This window comes from Euprymna scolopes, chromosome 6 (genome assembly GCF_053919585.1).
Source record: "Euprymna scolopes isolate OS-2025 chromosome 6, ASM5391958v1, whole genome shotgun sequence".
NCBI lineage: Eukaryota > Metazoa > Mollusca > Cephalopoda > Sepiida > Sepiolidae > Euprymna > Euprymna scolopes.
The window spans coordinates 10919675-10938995 of NC_136487.1; the positions used below are offsets into that span (position 1 = coordinate 10919675).

The window sequence follows — 19321 nt, forward strand, 5'->3', positions numbered from 1 at the left end:
ATTGAATATTGTTGCCCTGTAGATCTGAATATTTTAACTCCTTGAGATGGTTTGGCGGGGATGGGTGGGGTAAATTAACTGCTAAAATATTTTAAGTTAAATTTAAAATAGACAAATTCTGCCAATCCTTTACTTGAGATTCATGTAAAAGCCCCCCCCCCCCCTTACAGCCTACAAATAAAAGCTGAAAAATTCCTTTTTCTCCTTCATTTCTAATAACTTCCAAAAAGGACGTTAGATGAGGATTAATCTGTATAGTTTGCTGTTTTGGCCCAAGTCCACTTTTGGTTGTATTTTGACTTTCTATTTATATAGAATTTCGAGTTGAACTATTTACTTCTGCCAAGGACAGATTTTTTTTCTGGTTTAAAGACTATTCTTTTGGATTTTGTGAGAATATAAAATTTAAGACTACTCTCCATTAATCCTTAACCTCCAGAATAATGTATCCATGGCTTAAATAAAAGGTTCAATTAGAAATTTCATATAGATTTCTGTTTGAAAAAGATGTCAAGGTGATTTAAGATTGCCTAAAACCTTTTTAATATACTTAACACTTTTTCTTTAACTTATACTGCCCCTTAATTTGTTTACGGATATATGAAAATTGCATACTCAGTTCAGTAATTCTTTCATATAAGTTGCACATACTCGAATAACTTTCCTGTTAAAAGGTTACTTTTTATAATTACCAAAATGATTGATCCTAAACAATTGTCACTTTCTGTGCTTCTATTCAGTTCCTGATACTGAATTGTGTAATTTAGTGGTATTTGCAATTTCTAGATCGGTTGAGATATATATAACTAAATCTCTTGAAGCTATTCCACGGGTAAATTTTTAGTAGATTCAACTTTAATCAGATCTTAACTGAATATAAAATTTGATTTTTATAGAATGCAATCAAATGCAGATGTTTAGCGATACAGATTAAAACATAACTGGAATGAGCAATGCAAATTCATCTTTAACATTTTCTAGTGTTCGTACTAGCATTAGCATGGTTAGATGGAAGATTTGTATTGTAATATTTTGGAAGTCCACCTTCATCAGCCATTTGTTCGACTTTAAAATGTGCATGTTAAGGTTCATTAATAATTGCTATTGAACATGAATAAAATCATATTTGAATTTTTATAGATCTACACGATTTGTTTTACGAACAGGAAATCTAATTTTCTAAAACTGAAATGTACTTTTGTAATTTTTCTTGACTTAATCTATTAACCCTGAACTTTTTTGTTTTTTTTTTTTACAAGAGATTTAAATTAAATTTTTTTTAAATGCTTAAACTTTTAATGTTTATAAGATGACTTGAAAGTTAAGCTTGATAATTATTGTAATGCAAACTTACATGATCTTTTTCCAAATATTAAAAAAAATTTCGGTTTTAAATATTACTGATCTCATCAGTGATAGTATGAGACCACCCTTGTCTTTGGTTTCCATTTTTATTTTAGAAAATAACATTTTCACAAGATTGAAACCTTTTTATCCCCCCCCCCTTTTCATGAAAAATAATTTCATTAGAATTAGATTACAATCTATGAAATATTGTTTCTCGATTTTGAGATGCGGATTCACTATTTGAATACTATTCTCATAAGCTATATTTTTCACATTTCGGTTGATTAAATGTGTTGTCAAGCTCAGAAATTTTGAACAGAACCCTTCATTGAATCCATATTCTCATTCCATCAGCTATGACTAGAAGTCTTATATTGCTTCAACCTCCAGAAGAGTAATTTACTGAATTTTTACCAATTTTATCCCCTATGCTATGGATCCTTGCATAGTGAAAATAACGCTAACGATGAACAGTAGTAGGAAGAATCTGAATACGAATATAAATGTTAATGAAAGTTTATCAGATTTAAACCGGGTACTAAAACTTTTTTTTTTTTTTTTTTTTTTAACTTAACCCACGTTTAACTAGATTTGTGTATTCACTCTAAATCCTTCCACAAAGCATAAAACCACTTGAGTTGTTTTGTTCATCTTGTCGAACTCTGGAACTTCAAACGAAACCTATTTAATCCATGAGAGTAGTTTGCTCTCGTTCTGTCAGTCATGGGTCGGTAGAACTTATAATTAGGTACTTGTGCAGATTTTGAACCAGATGTGTCTAAGTATGCTTGGTTTTGCTTGAACTAAAAATGAATTCCTTGTTCTATTTTGGGAATTAAGAGACGGACAAACATCAAGGTGACATTCGCTTAGATTCTCTCTACATTGCTGTATGCATTTTTGTCTGTCCCGTTTTCTAACTAGAACTGTACTTTGAACATATGAGGATTATTTCCATCTTGTTCTTCTGCATTTCTAATGTCTTGTCTAGAGAACAAGCCTTTGCCCCCCCCCCCCTCAAGCCAAGCTACCTGCAGCTGCCAGGTTATCCAAACATGTACTAATGTAACCCTTGACTAAATTCATACTAGTTAATTTAGTCTCTTACAATACTTCCAATTAATATCACCTGTACTGATAATTGAACCTTCAATCTAACTACCCAAATCTAAATGCAAATTACATGAACACGACTTCTTTCCTAGAACTGCCTGTGGAACTCTTCTGCTGGCCAACTACAACATAGTCATCTTCAAGTCCAATCTCAACATGTTCTGATTAAGTCGTCTCCTTAAATCTAATTCTACCCAATTTCTACCAACAATCACTACGTTTTCTCAGTGACTACTGTACCATTATTGACCTTTTTAATGGCCTTTAAGTGGTAACTCTCTTGTAAAACAAAATCTTTTAAAAGGTGGATCATTCACTTGTTAAAGATGCCGTGTAAAACAAACAAAAAATTTGCAGGCTGTTATCTTCGTCTTGTTTTTTTTTTTTTTTTTTTTTTTTTTTTTTTTTTTTTTTTTTTTTTAACCCGCATTTTGGCCATATGCTGAGTTTTATAATTGTATTCCAGTAATTACTGCTTTCCATAGTTGTCTCACTGTTTTTGGTCAATATGGTGACAACTACAAAGATGAGGGTAACAGTCTGCAAACCTCAAAGGATCCTATAAGTTTGAATTTCGTTTTGTTGCTAGTGTTAAACATCATTCATTGTGAATGACTCGGATGATTCTATTTTTGGTATTCCTTTCCCTGATATCTTTCTAGTCAGAATTATTTTGAAATATATCAAGTACTTACGAGAGGAACTACTTGACAGTTACCAATATCCCTAAATAAAAGTTTCTGTGGAACAATTTTAACTTGACGCACTGTCATGTTGCTAGTCTGTATCATTAACCACAATGACTGCCGCTTCTATATGTGTTTTATTTATTTATTTATTTATTTTTATTTTTTTATAAATTACCTTTATTTTGAAATTTTATTTTTCAACTCAAACACTTGGACATACAGGGGCTACTATTTGGGATCCACTGTACAGGAGCATTGTATAGGGTGTTGAGCAGTGAGATGTCTGTTTACATTACGTTTGAATTTTATTTGCTGCTGTTGTCAAACCTGAAATTTGAACTAACCTGCTTTCTTGTCCGTTGATCTAGGATCAAAGTGAATTTTTGTTTTTTGCCTAAAGATGGTAAAATTTTGTGTGTGTGTGTGGGGGGGGTGCCAGACCAGACGGCCATTGACTGGAAATATATCACCAACTCCTTCAATTCTGAAAGTACATTAACCAGAATTATCAAGTTTAAGCAAAGTGAGTACAATATCATTGGGTAGAATTTATAGCTGGAAAAATAGAGTATGGCATCTCAAAGAATCAACACATAGGTTGGTTGACAATGGCCACCTTAGTAGACCTAGTATAAAATCTAATACACTGGGAAACCTTAATTATAACTAGAACAAAAAGAATTTTTTTTTTTTTTTTTTTTATGTTTCAACCAATGTACCCCCCCCCCCAAAGAAAAAAAACTTTCTAGGTGTATCGTGTTGGGCTATTAATAAGTTGTAACACTACACATCTAAAACAATAGATTTAAGACACAAATTCTATATGGAAACATGGTGCAACAGATAACGTGCTATATAGCAACCAAGTGACACTTTTGAAGGTTCAATCTTCGGTACAGGCGATATACTTCTTAGTCATGGCTGATGAAATGAGAAAAATTTACAATTAAAGGATTTGATTTGAAAATTCTGTACAAATTCTGAAATTTGAAAGAATTCTTGAGTCTGATAAAACACCTGAAGATTAAAGATACATCAGCTGAAACCTGGGAATAACATCCAAGATGATAATAGGAGTCTGAATGAATAATCTATGATGCAAATTATCAATCTTCATCTCTGAAATAAAATACTTTTGTCAAATTAGTTAAAATCGGTGTTGCAATATTTTTGATATAATGAAGGGTACAATTAAAGAAAAAAGATTCTACTTATACACACTGGCGATTGAAACTGACCAATCAACTAAAACCACATTCACCTAACAACCAATCAGAAACTTTAATTGCTCCTAATCACCCCCTCCCTGACTTTCCTTTACGGACAGATGCCATGCTAGACGATCTGAAAACCACCTCATCTCTACCACCAATAGCAATGGCCAAAGATTCATTATCTGAAACATTCTTTTAAACTCCTCAGCCTAATGTTCACAGTTGAGAGCATTGTCAGGATCGCTGCGAAGAAGGTAGGCTCTCTCTACCGTGCTAGAAAGCTACTAACGCCCGAAAATATCCTGTACCTCTATAAGGCCACCATTCGCCCATGTATGGAGTATTCTTGTCATATTTGGGCTGGTGCATCTGCGACAAGGTCCAAAAGAGAGTCTACAATCTGATAGCTCCTGAACTGTCATTTAAGCCGCAGCCTCTGTCCCACCAACAAAATGTTGCGTACCTCTGCCTGTTCTACAAGTATTTTAATGGTCAATGCTCTGACGAACTGCAAGCACTTGTGCCCCCCACGGCATAAATACCCTCGACAAACCCGACAAGCAGCTTAATCCCACCCCTACACAGTGGAGATCCCTAGATATAGGAGAGCTTTCTACTCCAGTAGTTTCTTCCCCAGAACCGCTAGACTTTGGAATTCCATTCCAGCTCCCTGCTTCCCTAACTGTACTGACATGCAGAAGTTCAAGTATAACATGAACCGACATCTTACTGCCCAAACCCCCTACATAGTACCCCAGTAGCTTATGCCTATGTCCTTGATAGTAACCCCCTACACCAAAGTGGCAATGTGCCTTGTTTGGGGTGAAAATGTAATTTAAAAAAAAAAAAAAAAGAATATTGTATTTTTTTTTTTTAGAAATCACACAAAACTTTTCGTGTACACACGAGAAAGATCTTGGCTCTTTTTCTGCAAAATTATTTTAAGTTCCAAACTTATACAGACCAGCTACCCACCGAAAACTCTTTTTCATCTCCAGGACTTATACCGATTAGCTACTTATCGGAAACTCTTCTGAAATTAAACATGGCTTTCAATTCAAAAATCAGGAAAACTGATGAGTAAGGAAACATTATCATTTTTCATTTCATTAAAGACGGTTTCATTTCTATGGCATCATCCTTCCGATCCCCCCCCCCCTAAAAAAATAAGCACAATAATTTCATTTGGTATTAGTAGCAAGAATTGGTGTGATTTATATTGGGCTATTTATTTTTAAAATTATATCTTATTTGTTTTGTAGGGGAAAAGAAGTTCAAAGTGAAATTAAATCTCTCTGCCTCAAACAAAATAATAAAAAAAGGAATAAAACAAAATGACATCTCCTTCTCGTTTAAAATGCACTGCATTTATTTTTCAACAAAAAATAACAAGATGAACAAGCAAAGATTCGATCGGTTAGAGTTCTCATTATGATTAGAATGTTCAAAGTAGGTGAAAAATCCTTTGTGGAATTATTAAGATTAAAAGGTCATGTTAGATGAAAGTCCTTTGTTAAAATAATAAGATTAAAAGGTGAAAGTCTTATGTGAAAATAATGTCCTTATTTCAAGGTTTCTGTTTTAACCTGTGAAGTTCGTCTTATTCAAAAATCCCATGAGGAAAGTAGTCCGTTGTTATTAATTCTTATGGAAAATGTGCGAAATGGGTGCGTGTGTGCATAAGTGTAATTTTTTGGGTGCTCGCGTGGTGTGTGTAATCATGGCTTTAACAGATTTGAAAATGAGGGGCATGTTCTCATGTCACGTCGGAGCGAGAAGAGAAAAAGAAAGAAGGGGAAAAAAGAATATTTGTTGCATTTAAATACTTTTTGAACCGGCCCCAAGATTGCTGCTGCTGGTATTTGGTTTGTTGGAAAAGGGTTAAAAAGACAATCTTCTAAATTTTCTCATTGGCCACTTGTGTCACGTGATACTGTCTTCAACTACATCCACCAGAAATATGTTCATTTTACTTTTGCTGTTGTGAGAAAAGCATGTGGGCGTATTTGAAATTGTGTCGTTGTAGGAAGAACTTATTTTTGTGCAAAATGCGCAGAGAAATTGAAATTTATAAACATTCATTTATGTGTGTGTGTGTGTGTATAGTAATCCCCCTACACCAAAGTGGCAATGTGCCTTGTTTGGGGTGAAAATGAAATAAAAAAAAAAAGAAAAGAATATTGTTTCTTTTTTTTTTTTTTTTTTTTTTTTTTAGAAATCACACAAAACTTTTCGTGTACACACGAGAAAGATCTTGGCTCTTTTTCTGCAAAATTTGTTTAAGTTTCAAACTTATACAGACCAGCTACTCACCGAAAACTCCTTTTCATCTCCAGGGCTTGGCCTAACGTTCACAGGAAACATGAGTTGGAACAATTACATTGAAAACATTGCCAGGGCCACTGCGAAGAAGGTAGGCTCTCTCTACTGTGCTAGAAAACTACTGACACCTGAAAGTATCCTGTACCTCTATAAGGCCACCATTCGCCCATGTATGGAGTATTGCTGTCACATTTGGGCTGGTGCATCTGCTACTAGTCTCTCGCTCCTAGACAAGGTTCAAAAGAGAGTCGCCAATCTGATAGGCCCTGAACTGGCATCTAAGCTTCAGCCTCTGTCCCATTGACGAAACGTTGCATCCCTCTGCCTGTTCTCCAAGTATTTTAATGGTGAATGCTCTGACGAACTGCAGACACTTGTGCCCCCACGATGTAGACACCCTCAACAAACCCAACAGGCAGCTAAATCCCATCCCCATGCAGTAGAGATCCCTAGATGTAAAAGATCTTTTTACTCCAGTAGTTTCTTCCCCAGAACCATTAGATTCTGGAATTCCATTCCAGGTCCCTGCTTCCCCAACTGTAATGATATACAGAAGTGCAAGTGTAACGTGAACTGACATCTTGCTGCCCAAATCCCTACATAGTGCCCCAGTAGTTGCTGCTCCTGATAGTAGCCCCCTACACCAAAGTGGCAATCTGCCTTGTTTGGGGTGAAAATGTAATTAAAAAAAATTAAAAAATAAAAATAAGGACTTATACAGATTAGCTACTTATCGGAAACTCTTCTGGAATTAAACATGGCTTTCAATTCAAAAATCAGGAAAACTACAATTTGAATATATTTGAAAAATTATAGCCTTAAAGTTAATCTCTAAAAATTTATTTTTAATGTATGTTCACGTCTGAAAAAAAAAAAAAATGAAAACTGTCATGACAGTAGCTAGAAACAAATCCAGTGACATTTGAAATTTGAAGAAATAAATTAAAAATTCTCTTGTGTGATCAATTTTTTTGGATTATTTCAAAACTAATTAGTGGATCACAGGTTTTAAGATTTTAAATTTATAAAAGAAAATATTACTTTTGTAAAAAATTGCATATTTATAGAACCCCCCCCCAAAAAAAAAAACTGACATTACAATTCAGTCATTCTAATTGAATTTATAAGTGACTAGCAAGGAGATCTGACGTTCAGGATTGAATGAGGATCAACAAATGTTCCACTCTCCCATATTTTTAAAATTGCAAGATGGCTGAAAAAAGCTGAAGAACAAAATGTGTGAAACATGATGTCAAATTTTCTTTCACTTTCTTTTTCCGCCTTCGTGTCACGGGTTCAAGCCTGCCTGTCTGCTTACGACCACTTTTTTTTTTGCTCAACATACACTTTCAAACACTTGGGCAACGCCGGGCACTTAAGCTAGTTTGATATAAGGAGGTAACCAGAATGAAAGGTTACTGCAAACATAGGAGACGCCTATTGACCTTAGTCTTGAAAACACCAATGCTATAGGTAGGAGGAAAAGAATCAACACAAAGAGTTAAACAAGCTGGCAATTCTTGGAAAGAAGCTACTGGAATGTGAAGCTGTATTACAATGAAGTATCAATACAGTGAATTCATGGATATCATTAGACCAACGAATCAAACGATTTGGAACAAAGGAAGATAATTTTAAAAAACACGTGCCATAATAATATTTATAGAAAAGACTGAGACTAGCAACATCAGGTCTGGGTCCTGAATATGACCTTAAACTATATCTGATGGTGAGGCCCCAGCTTGTGGGCTTTGGGGAGTGTGGAGCCATCCCTTAATTGTCATTGCTCCCAGGTTCACTCTGACCCAGAGTGGTATTACCTGTTAGGGTCCCAACTGTGGGTTAAATAGAAACTGGCTTGAAAAAAAAAAATATATATATATTCTATTTCTTTTTCTTCAAAATCATTGAATTCGGCATTAAATAACATGAAAAGGGTTGATATGCCGTAAAACAAAACAACCAACATCAGGTCTGTAAAAGAAAGGTTGCAGGGGAAATGGGGTCAATCAAATTACTGTGATGTTTCTGCGTACGTTTCAATTGCATGTATACAACAATAGGAAGTGTTAATGCATTGTAAAGTCTTAACTTCAGTAAATAAACTTTTTAAGTAACACTTATTTGGAACTATTGCTAACATTCTGTCTAGATTCCTTACACTCTAAGTGAATTGTGTGTTTCTGACAAAGGAGGAAGAATTTCTGTTTTTTTGGTCCGACTGTTGTTTTGAGTGAGTTGTACATGAATATCATTCGTCTGTCACTCAATCTATCTCATTAACAATTACCCCTGAGTTATATTTTAGCCTTGGTAACTGATGACTAGGGCTATGGCAACAGAATATTCTTATCATTGTTTTGACTCTCGAGTATATATACAACACAGTTTGACAGAGTTAATCAACCGAGAACCCACTCTATATAAAAGCATATGAGACATCAACGGATACACACTCGAGAGCCAAAACAATGGAAAGAATATGCTGTTGCCCTAGTCCTACTGATGACTCATTAATTTTTATATACGTTCTCAAAAATCCGTTATGACCGTATAATGAGGACTTAATTACAAAAAATTACCCCACCCCACTTTAACTTTGAAGTGGCAAAGTGTCATATCAAGGGAGATAACTTATCTAAACTTATTTTAAAAACATTTTATTGGCTAGTTAAAGGAAAACAGTTTTTCCATTGGAAGAACAAAGATTTTAAAAATTTGTTTTGAATTTGCTTAAACTCCCTAAAAAGCTATTGACATGGGAGGGCATTTTACGTTAAATTTATATGCGAAACTGATCACTTATTTTAAATGGTTGAGTACATGAAGGGAAGGGCACCAATTGTACTTGGATTTGGAAGCCTAAAGTAAGCATTTAGTGTTGTCGTTTTATTGTTTAAGTCACGGAACGAAGATGTAATATTAAAAAAAAATCATGTAAATAAATAAAGAAGTTTTGTTGATGAAGAAAATTATTGTTCTTTTTTTTTTGCGATTTTTATAGGAAATTGTAGCAATTATCGGGCTGATTTTAATATCGTTGGTTTGAATTGAATTGTCTCCCCCTTATTTATGAAACGAGGCGGATCTAAACACAATTCTCGTCACGAAACTTGTTAGAAAGAAAAAAACTACTTAATCAATTTACGTGAATGTTGGCATATGTCATCTTCGTTTCGTGACGAGTACATACATCATAAAATAAAAAGATTTTTCTGTATATTATTTTGAGAATAGGTTTAATTCTAAATAAGCAAAAAAAAAAAAAAAATAAATAAATAAAAATAAAATCAAAAGAAATTTAAAAATAAATTGTCTCTCTTGATATGATACCTTGTTACCCTAAAGTAAAAAGTCCCTTAAAAACTTTTCTAATCCCAGAACTTTAGTTATGAAGTTAAATTTCCACACAGTTTGCACTGTATACGTGTGTGCAAATATGTGCACGTATGTGTACGTGACATGAGTGTAATTTTATTTTCCAACACACAAAAAAAAAAAAAAAAAAAATGCTGTCCGGCAGGAAATCCAAGGGCAGATAACCCCGACTTTTCTCTAAAAGCACCGACCTTGAGAAGAGAGAGAGAGAGAAAGAGAAAGTGAAGTTTTTTCACAGTCAGCGTCGCGCGGTGATCCCATCCACACTCAGGACACTTTCCCTCTATATCACCGATCTTTGCCTCATCGAACACCAAGGAAATAATGGCTCTCCGATCCACTTTCCGTCTTCTCCGGAAAAATACTCCATCCTTGGCAGTCACCAACAGATTGGCGTAAGTAGAAAAGAATAAAACACTGAATATATATAAAAAAAATTAGACAGCTATCTCTTAAAACTTATATACTTTCTTTTTCCTGTTTTCTTTTGTTGTTCATAAAAAAACTTCACTGAACGGGCCAACTGCGATTATTTAAAATGTGATCATTATGGAATAATAATAATAATAATAATAATAATAATAATCGTAATATCGCAAAATACTAAACGAACTTTAAAAAAAATCATATTAAAAAAATAATTACAAAATCATATCCTCCAGAATGTATTTCGATATCTTCATAAACAAATCAACCAGTTTAATCTTTTGTTAATAGGTTTAAAAATGAAAATGACTTTTTCAGATTTCGAAATCTGAAAGGAATTTGGAAGCCTCTAAATTGTCAAATAGTTATTTAAGAAGGCTTTAAAAAATTTTTTCCTAAACCTTCATGCATTAAAATAAATCTTGGCAGCCCCCCCCCAAGTCATTTTATAAATAGATTACCTTGATTACTTATAGTTTGTTTAATTGGTAATGAGCAAACGATGATAATAATTAAATTTGATCTTTCAAATTTATTAAAAATAATAAAAATAGAAACTAAAATGTGGATAATTCCGCGTTAAGTATCGCTGGTTTATCGCAGCTCGCCATAAAAAAAAAAAGAAAGAAAGAAGAACGCACCTGCTAAAACCTTGACATTGTCGATGTTTGACGCACCAAACGCCGACCTTAATTTGACTTCGCCAATAACTTTCTTAGTAAAACACCGTTAAGGTTACCAAATGACATATGAAATTATGTATAAGTAAAAGTTTAATCTTTCGACCGAAGTAATAATAATAATGAAAAATATATATATTATTTACGAACTAAATTAAGTTTTTCTCATTTAAATAAATTTGACCTCGAATATTATATATATATATATATATATATATATATATATATATATATATATATATATATATATATATATATATATATATATATATATATAAGAAATCTTAATATTACTTTGAGCATCCCATGGAACACTAAATTTTTGTAAATTATAATTTAAAGTTTTGTGTTTTTATGACAAGCTCTATTTCCTATTTTGGTTGTATTGAGCTTTTTTTATTTTGTTATATTAATATTTATATTCTCTTGTAAGTTTTTTTTATTTTGTTATATTAATATTTATATTCTCTTGTAAGTTTAAGCTTTAGGCTCGGAAACTTCATTTTTGCTTCTTGATATATATTGTCCGGAAGTTTTTCTTTTATTCAAATTTTCTTATTTTTTCTTATTTATTTTGGTCAATTTTTACGACGTGCCCCACCCAGCGGATTATAAACACCCCAACCTCCCCATGTTAAGAACGGCTTTCGAAATACCCCCTCCCTATGTTAAGAATGACTTTCGAGGTTGGGGGGGTCTATTCCGAAAGCCGTTCTTAATATTGGGAGATTTGGGTGCTTATAATACGCTGGGGGCAGTGGGGCTGGGGCAGTGGGCACGTCGTAAAAATTGACCTTATTTTAAAATTTATATTTAATTATTAGTGTTATTACATCATACAACCACATTTTTATAGAATTGTTTGGTTGTTAAGTTAATGGTACAGGGCGGGGGTGTCTTTTAATATTTTAGTCCATGACGAAGAATGTCAAAACCAATGTAAATGATTTTTTTTCCTGTTATGAATACTTCTAAATTTCGAGACTCAAGAAAAAAAATTTTTTTTTCGGTACTTCTACACTTTATCGCCGAAACTGGAGACCCCATTTTATTTCGCGCACCTGTCGTTGAAATCCAAGGGAGAAATCAGTATTTTAAACTCTGACCGAAGCATTAAGCAATAAGCATTAAACTAGATAATGGTTTTTCAGTTTCATCTAAATTAATTTGTTGTTGACCCTTCAAAGTTGCTTTAATCAAAAAAAAAGTTTCATTAAAATTATTTGTTCGGAAAAAATAAAAAAACAAAAGCAAAAATTGGGTTTGTATTACTGTACACATAGATTCGAAAAAGTTGTCAAAAAACAAATATATAACAAATAAATGTTATCAAAGGCAAGATAAGTTACTTTTCTGCCAAGCTGAATATGTTTTTTTGTGTTTTTATTCAATATTTATTCAGCTCGAAAAACATACAGTGTTTACCGATGTATTCGAAAATTCAAGATGGCGTCTCATACCCTCTTTAACACCGTAAGTTTGGAAAAAGGTGTTATGAATAAAAAACTATACAAAATACTATTAAAAACCCGCCGAATATATGCCAACCTATGTCACGGTAACATATATTGAGCGAGTTTTTAACAGTATTTTATCCGGTTTTTTTATTTATAACATCTTTTCCCACACTTACCGTGTTAAAGAGAGAATCAGACGCCATCTTGAATGTTCCAATACATCGGTAAACACTGTATGGTTTTCGAGCTGAATAAACATGTTACATTGAATAAAAACACGAAAAATATATCCAGTTTGGTAGAAAAGTAACTTATCTTGCCTTTGATAACATTTATTTGTTATATATTTATTTTTTGACAACTTTTTCGAATCTGTGTACGTGTACAGTAATACAAACCCCAAAAATTTTTATAAAAATCGAATGTTGCTTTCATTACAAAATTCTATTTTGGGTTTGTATTACTGTACACATAGATTCGAAAAAAGTTGTCAAAAAACAAGTATATAACAAATAAATGTTACCAAAGGCAAGATAAGTTACTCTTCTACCTATTTGGAAATATTTTTATTTAATGTAACATGTTTATTCAGCTCGAAAAACATAGTGCTTACCGATGTAGTGGAAAGTTAAAAATGGCGGCCAACTCTCTCTTTCACACGGTAAGTTTGGGAAAAGGAGTTAAAAATAAAAACTAGACGAAATTCTGTTAGAAATTCACTCAATATATGTTACCGTGACATAGGCTGACATTTATTCGGTGGGTTTCTAACAGTATTTTGTCTAGTTTTTTTATTTTTAACTCCTTTTCCCAAACTTACCGTGTTAAAGAGAGAGTTAGTGCGCGATTTTGAATGTTCCAATACATCGGTAAACACTGTATATTTTTCGAGCTGATTAAGCATGTTACATTAAATAAAAACACTAAAAATTTATCCAGTTAGGTAGAAAAGTAACTTATCTTGCCTTTGGTAACATTTATTTGTTATATATGTGTTTTTTTTTTGACAACTTTTTCGAATCTATGTGTACAGTAAAACAAACCCGTTTTGGTTTTTAAATGGCGCTCACGCTCGCCCGGTTTAGACAAATATTTATGTACGATTTCACTAATGATGCAATTTCTTTATCTATAAAAAAGCCAAGTACGTCCAAAGATGGAGTACTGCTGTCACATCTGGGCGGGAGCTGCTAAAAACAGCCTATCCTGCCTTGACAGAGTACAAAATAGACTTCGTGGCTTGGTGGGGGATACCCTTTTCTCTTCCCTGCAACCTCTTTCCCACAGAAGAGACGTAGCGAGCGAGCCTGTCTTTGTTCTTTCGTTATTTCCATGGCAGGTGCTCGTCTGAACTCCAATCTCTGGTCCCCCCTCGCCAATCTTTTTCAAAAAACACCCGACTAGCTGAAACCACCGTCAATAATTTTCCCCACTCCTTATCTGTGCCTAAATCAAAACGTAGATACCACGAACAAAGCTTCTTTCTTAGAACTGCACGCCTGTGGAACTCTGTTCTGCTTGCCTGTTTCCCTCCCGACTTCAACCTGGATGCCTTCAAGTCCAACGCAAACAAATTCCTGATGAACCGCCCCCCCCCAAATAATGACACTTTATCAATTCTCCAATACTATTGCTACACTATCCCATTGATTACTGTACACACAATAACCCTTATCCCCGAGTGGCCATTGGGCCTTGATAAGTGGTGAACTCCATGTAAAAAAAAAAAAAAACGATTCATGAAAAACTTCCCCGTTTTCTTTAATTAAATCGAAACATTTCCAATTAAACAATTACGGATAGATGTTCTCTGTCAATTTATTTACTTTTTTCATAGTTCTTTCATCTAGTTTAATTTTTTTTATTTATTTCTAACTTCGGTCATAGTTTTAAAATACTGATTTCTCCCTTGGATTTGAACGACAGGTGTGCAAAATAAAATGGCGTCTCCAGTTTCGGCGATAAACTGTAGAAGCACCATATTTTCAACTATTATTAAAATATTCAGTTTGAAAAACAATTATATTAAAACAATAAAAAATGGCGAACATGGGAGGGTCACATTTTTGGAGTCTCAATAATCGCTCAAAAATCGAAAATTAAACAAAATACTAGCAGAAACCCACCCAATAAATGCTTCCATGACATTTATTGAGTGGATTTCTACCAGTATTTTATTTACTTTTCAAACTGAATAAACGTTTTAAAATAAGCTAAAACACGACAAATTTATCTAGCTAGGTATTTTCTCTTTTGATAACGTTTATTTGTTATATACTTTTTTGCCGCTTTTTCGTTTTGTTATCTATGGTAAAAAATGCCGTATAGAGACCGTTGGAATATTTCCTTTTTTTTCCACATGACTTTATTATTGATTTTTGGACTTTGATTTCTTATCCTGAAAAAAATAAATGTGGCGTTAAATGTCATAATCACAATGTTTAATCACTGGCGACCATGATTATTTTTTCTTGCTACAAAAATAATTCTTTTCTTAAAAGTACATGACGTAAACATTTTTTGGTGGACCTGAACGAGAATCCCCTCACCCCACTCCCTAAGAACGGCTTTCGGAATACCCCCCCATGTTAAAAACGGCTTTTCGGGGGGGGGGGGGGCAACACCACACCCGCCCTCCACCCCGCTCGTGCCCCCGATGTAAACGGTAAAATCTTCGAAAAATGTTAAATGGTGTTCTAATTGGTAAATGTCGGTGTGTTACTTACGGAAAAACGATTAACTAAACCGCAGAAGCACCTATTAAGCCACATAAGTTCTATAATTGAATCCCCCTCCCACAAAAAAAGAATGAAAAACATAAAGATGTTTGGTGCTTATGTTTTTGTAAACCACATTAAAAACTACGTGAGACAAAAAAAAAAAAAAGGGTCCCCCAATTTCTTTAACTGTAAGTCATTAAAAAAAATGTCAGTCCGTAATTTTTGATTGGTACACCATGTGAGAAGGCAGTTTGCTAGGTGAGAGCAAGCCGTCGTTCATGCTGCAGCGCGCGTGCATAGCGTAAACGGCAGCTGCAAAATGGTGGAAAGTAGTTCGTGGGTTCAGGGGTTAATACCATGCAAACGGTAAATTTGCCCCAAGTTTGACTATCAGATTCGTTGTTAGCGACCTCAATTACCTATTAAAAAACAAATTAGAGTGGTCGGTGTTCTGTTGTAGCAGGTCTGGATATTTACCTAAACACTCCTAATCTCCTTTGTTAAGAACGGCTTTCGTTTTTTTTTTTTTTTTCTTTTTTTTCCCAGTGGATTGATTGGACACTAATATATAGGGAGGAGGGTGATTCTCGTTGTCCGCAAAAAAAAAAAAAAAATAATTTTTGATTATTCGTTTGTTATATAAAAAAAATTAGCTAAAGTATACAAAAACTCAACCTCTCTCACTCCTCTCTTGGGTTTCTTCATTCATTTAGACCCCCCAAAAAGGTCAACTTTGTTAAAAAGTTGATGACGAGATCAGACAAATGTTTAAAAATTTTAGTTAAAATTAAATTTTAACTCATTTTTTTCTAAGCCTTCCATCAGAACGATAAACTTTTACTTCTTTTTTATTTTAAAAAAAATAAAAAAGGTCTAGCTGTTCTTCGTTATTTTAGCGAAATTCAAAAATTTAAACATTAAACTTCAAGTGAACCAATGGTATGATCGTTGCTGAATTATCTCATGTCGCAGTAATTTTACTTTAAGGCCCGTCTCACATTCGTATATAACAAAATATTTTTTTGTAGATTTCGATGTGCTAAAAACGAATCTGCAAACCGTTTCCATCGCAAAAAAAATAAATAGTTTTCATGATATGAAGAAATTACTTTTTCGGAAAGTGATCACTTTTCCATGTAAATTTAACTTAAACTGAGCACCCACTTTCTGGCCACCTGAGACGGGACATTTTTTGTGTTTATTGGTTAAAAGTTTTTTCTTTGATTTCTTTTGCATGGTATTAACCTCTGAACTCTGGGACTATTTCCCATTTCACAGCCTTGCCTTCATTTACACTACGCACGAGCATAAACGGAGGCTATTAAATGTGCACTCGTGTACCAAACTGCTTTGTCACAGTGACTTTTTTTGGAGGCAGCAACAGTTTCATAATGAATTACATGATTTTTAAAAAGTCATGTTTGAAGGAGAGATCTAACACTGTCATTTATTTTTTTTTTATTCAACTATTAACAAAATATTAGATAATAAAAAGTTAATTAAATTTCCTTTTGCAGACCAATATGCAAATTGGGTCACTGTACAGCATTATCAGTATATTAACAAAATATTGTTCTAATTAGGTTGACAAGAATTGCATGATTTTTAATTTTGATTTCAAATGATGTATTTTCAAATAAGTTTTTGTTAAAATACCTTTACTTTATATATTATTTTAAATAACGTTTTTTGCTCTATTTAATCGTTTAAATTACAATCGTTTTAAAACAATTATGTCTTTTCAAAACATTGAATACAAGATGGGAAAAAGCAAATTCTCCCAGACACATAAAGTATGTTTGGGTGAAATTTTAGAAGTCTGTCCAATCATTTTGTAGTTTATAGGAAACGAGCCCACACCCACAAAGTGCCTTCTTTTTTTATAATATAAATCTCAGCCTTGTGTGTGTGTGTGTGTTTGTATATGTGCTAAAATCTCTTGTCATCCGCATCGAACTGTCACAAATGTGGTATCATTAGAAAGAGCGACCTCTCTGACATATAATATCAAAAAATTACAAAAAATTGTCAAGAAATGTCCTTTTGTTTGAAGGGGTCAGATAAAAACGCTGGTTTTGACACTGTTTGTTAATCGTGCATGCACAAACGATCGATTTGTTTCATTTTAAAATAGCTAAATTTGCAATGTCATAACATGTTGTCATGGTCCGATCGATAACGTGTTCGCTTATGAACTTTAGCAAATTTGTGTCTATCATTCGGCATTTTTTTTTCTTTTAATAACACTATAAGATTGCACCAATCTCATTATTTTTTACTCCCGGGACACTCTAGGTGCCCCCTTGCTAGTTTATATATAAGTAGAGATAGTCATTTGCATATGAGAACTTTTACTTTAAGGACAAATTGAGAAAAAAAAAAGCAGTTGACTTTTTGATAGCTGATAGGATATTAGAGTCGAGATTTGTCACTGATCATTGTAGCGAGAGTGGTGGTGTTGAAGAGGAGTTCCTTAATTTTCTCATGGGATTACATGTTATATTAAAAGCAAAACAATCTTTGAATTAGAAAAAAAAAAGATAAAAACGAATAGTTAATTAATGAGATGTATATTTGCAAAAAAAATATGCAAATTATGAAATTCATCACATAAACATGATCAGAAAGGTATTGTTTAATTTGATGTTTTAATCGTGCTATTAGAGTGAGAAATGTTTTTCATAATAAATATACAGACAAATAATTAAATTTCATTAAATAAAAGATTTACAAATGTTATTGGAGGGGGGTAGATCTAAAGCTCAGTGAAGTTATTTAACTCTCACCCAAAGTGTAATGATGTGACACAAGAGTCTGAAAGTGGTATTTGAAAAGGAAAAACACTTTAGCTAATCAAAAAATACCTGAGCAGCTCTGCCGACATTCCTCCATAGGAGTGCCTCAAATGACTACCCCTTCTAGTGGTGTAGCAACTATTTTTGCCGCTCGGGGCGGTCGTAAGATTTACCCCCACCCCCACCACCACACATCCTGCCGGCTGTTGATAATCTGTTAACCTTCAAAATTCCAGAAAATCCTCAAAATAATTATTTTCATGGAATTACAATCAAGGATCTAAAATCCGTTTAAAAACACATAAAACATAAAAACTTATTGCAACCTTAAAAAATCGTTTTGGTATAAAACTACACATTTTTGTTAGCATTTTATTTTACTTTTTTCTATTTTTACCTCCTCACAATGTCACCTAAGTCGGACTGCTCCTCCTGCCCCTCCCCTTTGCTATGCCACTGACCCCCCCCCCTCCTTTGCTATGCCACTGCTCCCTTCTCAAAGTGAGAAATCAAAGCCTGGAAGGGTGGACTACCTAGAACTGCACAGGACCGAAGCCATACCTTGGTCAACAGAAAACAAACCATCTCAACAATGGCCGAGAGACACTGTTGGCCTTGATGCTGTAAAGCAATAAATGTTGTTCAAATTTAAGTCTCTATTTATTGAGATTGTTGGACTGACTTCCTCATCTTGGTTGTTACAGTCACAACGTTTTGGACATTTTGCCCTCCGGCCTTCATCAGGTGTTTTGTATCGAACTGTTTGTTAGGAGTCTCGAACCCAACCCTTTATTATTATTATGAGGGTACCGTGTTCGGACTCCAGCTAGGCTCTGGGACATAGTTGCTGATTCTCTGTTTGAATGTTACTTTTCACTGCCTTCGGATTGAACTCAGCACCTTTGGGTAACTGTAAACTTTGATACAACGTCTAGGACCACTCAGCCATATGTCACTAGGACAATTCTTAGTTGGTTTTTGTTAATGTTAAACCTATGTTGTTATTCAAGGTTTTCTCTGTCTATTAGAGGTGTCCACATTGCATTCAGCTCTATGCTTGGTTTGCTCAGTAGGTTGTTATGTCCGAGCATGTGAGCTGTTTCTTTAAGTTTTCTCACTTTCCAGTGGGTCTCTCTGTTTATTATTTTTACTTCATCCCATGGGGGCGATGGTCCCCCCT

At 33.9% G+C, this 19321-nt stretch overlaps 1 protein-coding gene across 1 annotated transcript in view; it reads left to right on the top strand.

Annotated features, from left to right (window-relative positions):
- Nucleotides 1–9498: 9498 nt before the first annotated feature.
- The window catches only part of LOC145277505 (aspartate aminotransferase, mitochondrial-like), a 59069-nt gene continuing 49246 nt past the window's right edge, over nucleotides 9499–19321 (top strand). Inside the window, exon 1 of the mRNA XM_080128913.1 lies at nucleotides 9499–10458. Within this exon, the coding sequence (XP_079985039.1) occupies nucleotides 10388–10458 (71 nt within the window). The 5' untranslated portion in view covers nucleotides 9499–10387. The remainder of the gene's footprint in view (nucleotides 10459–19321) is intronic.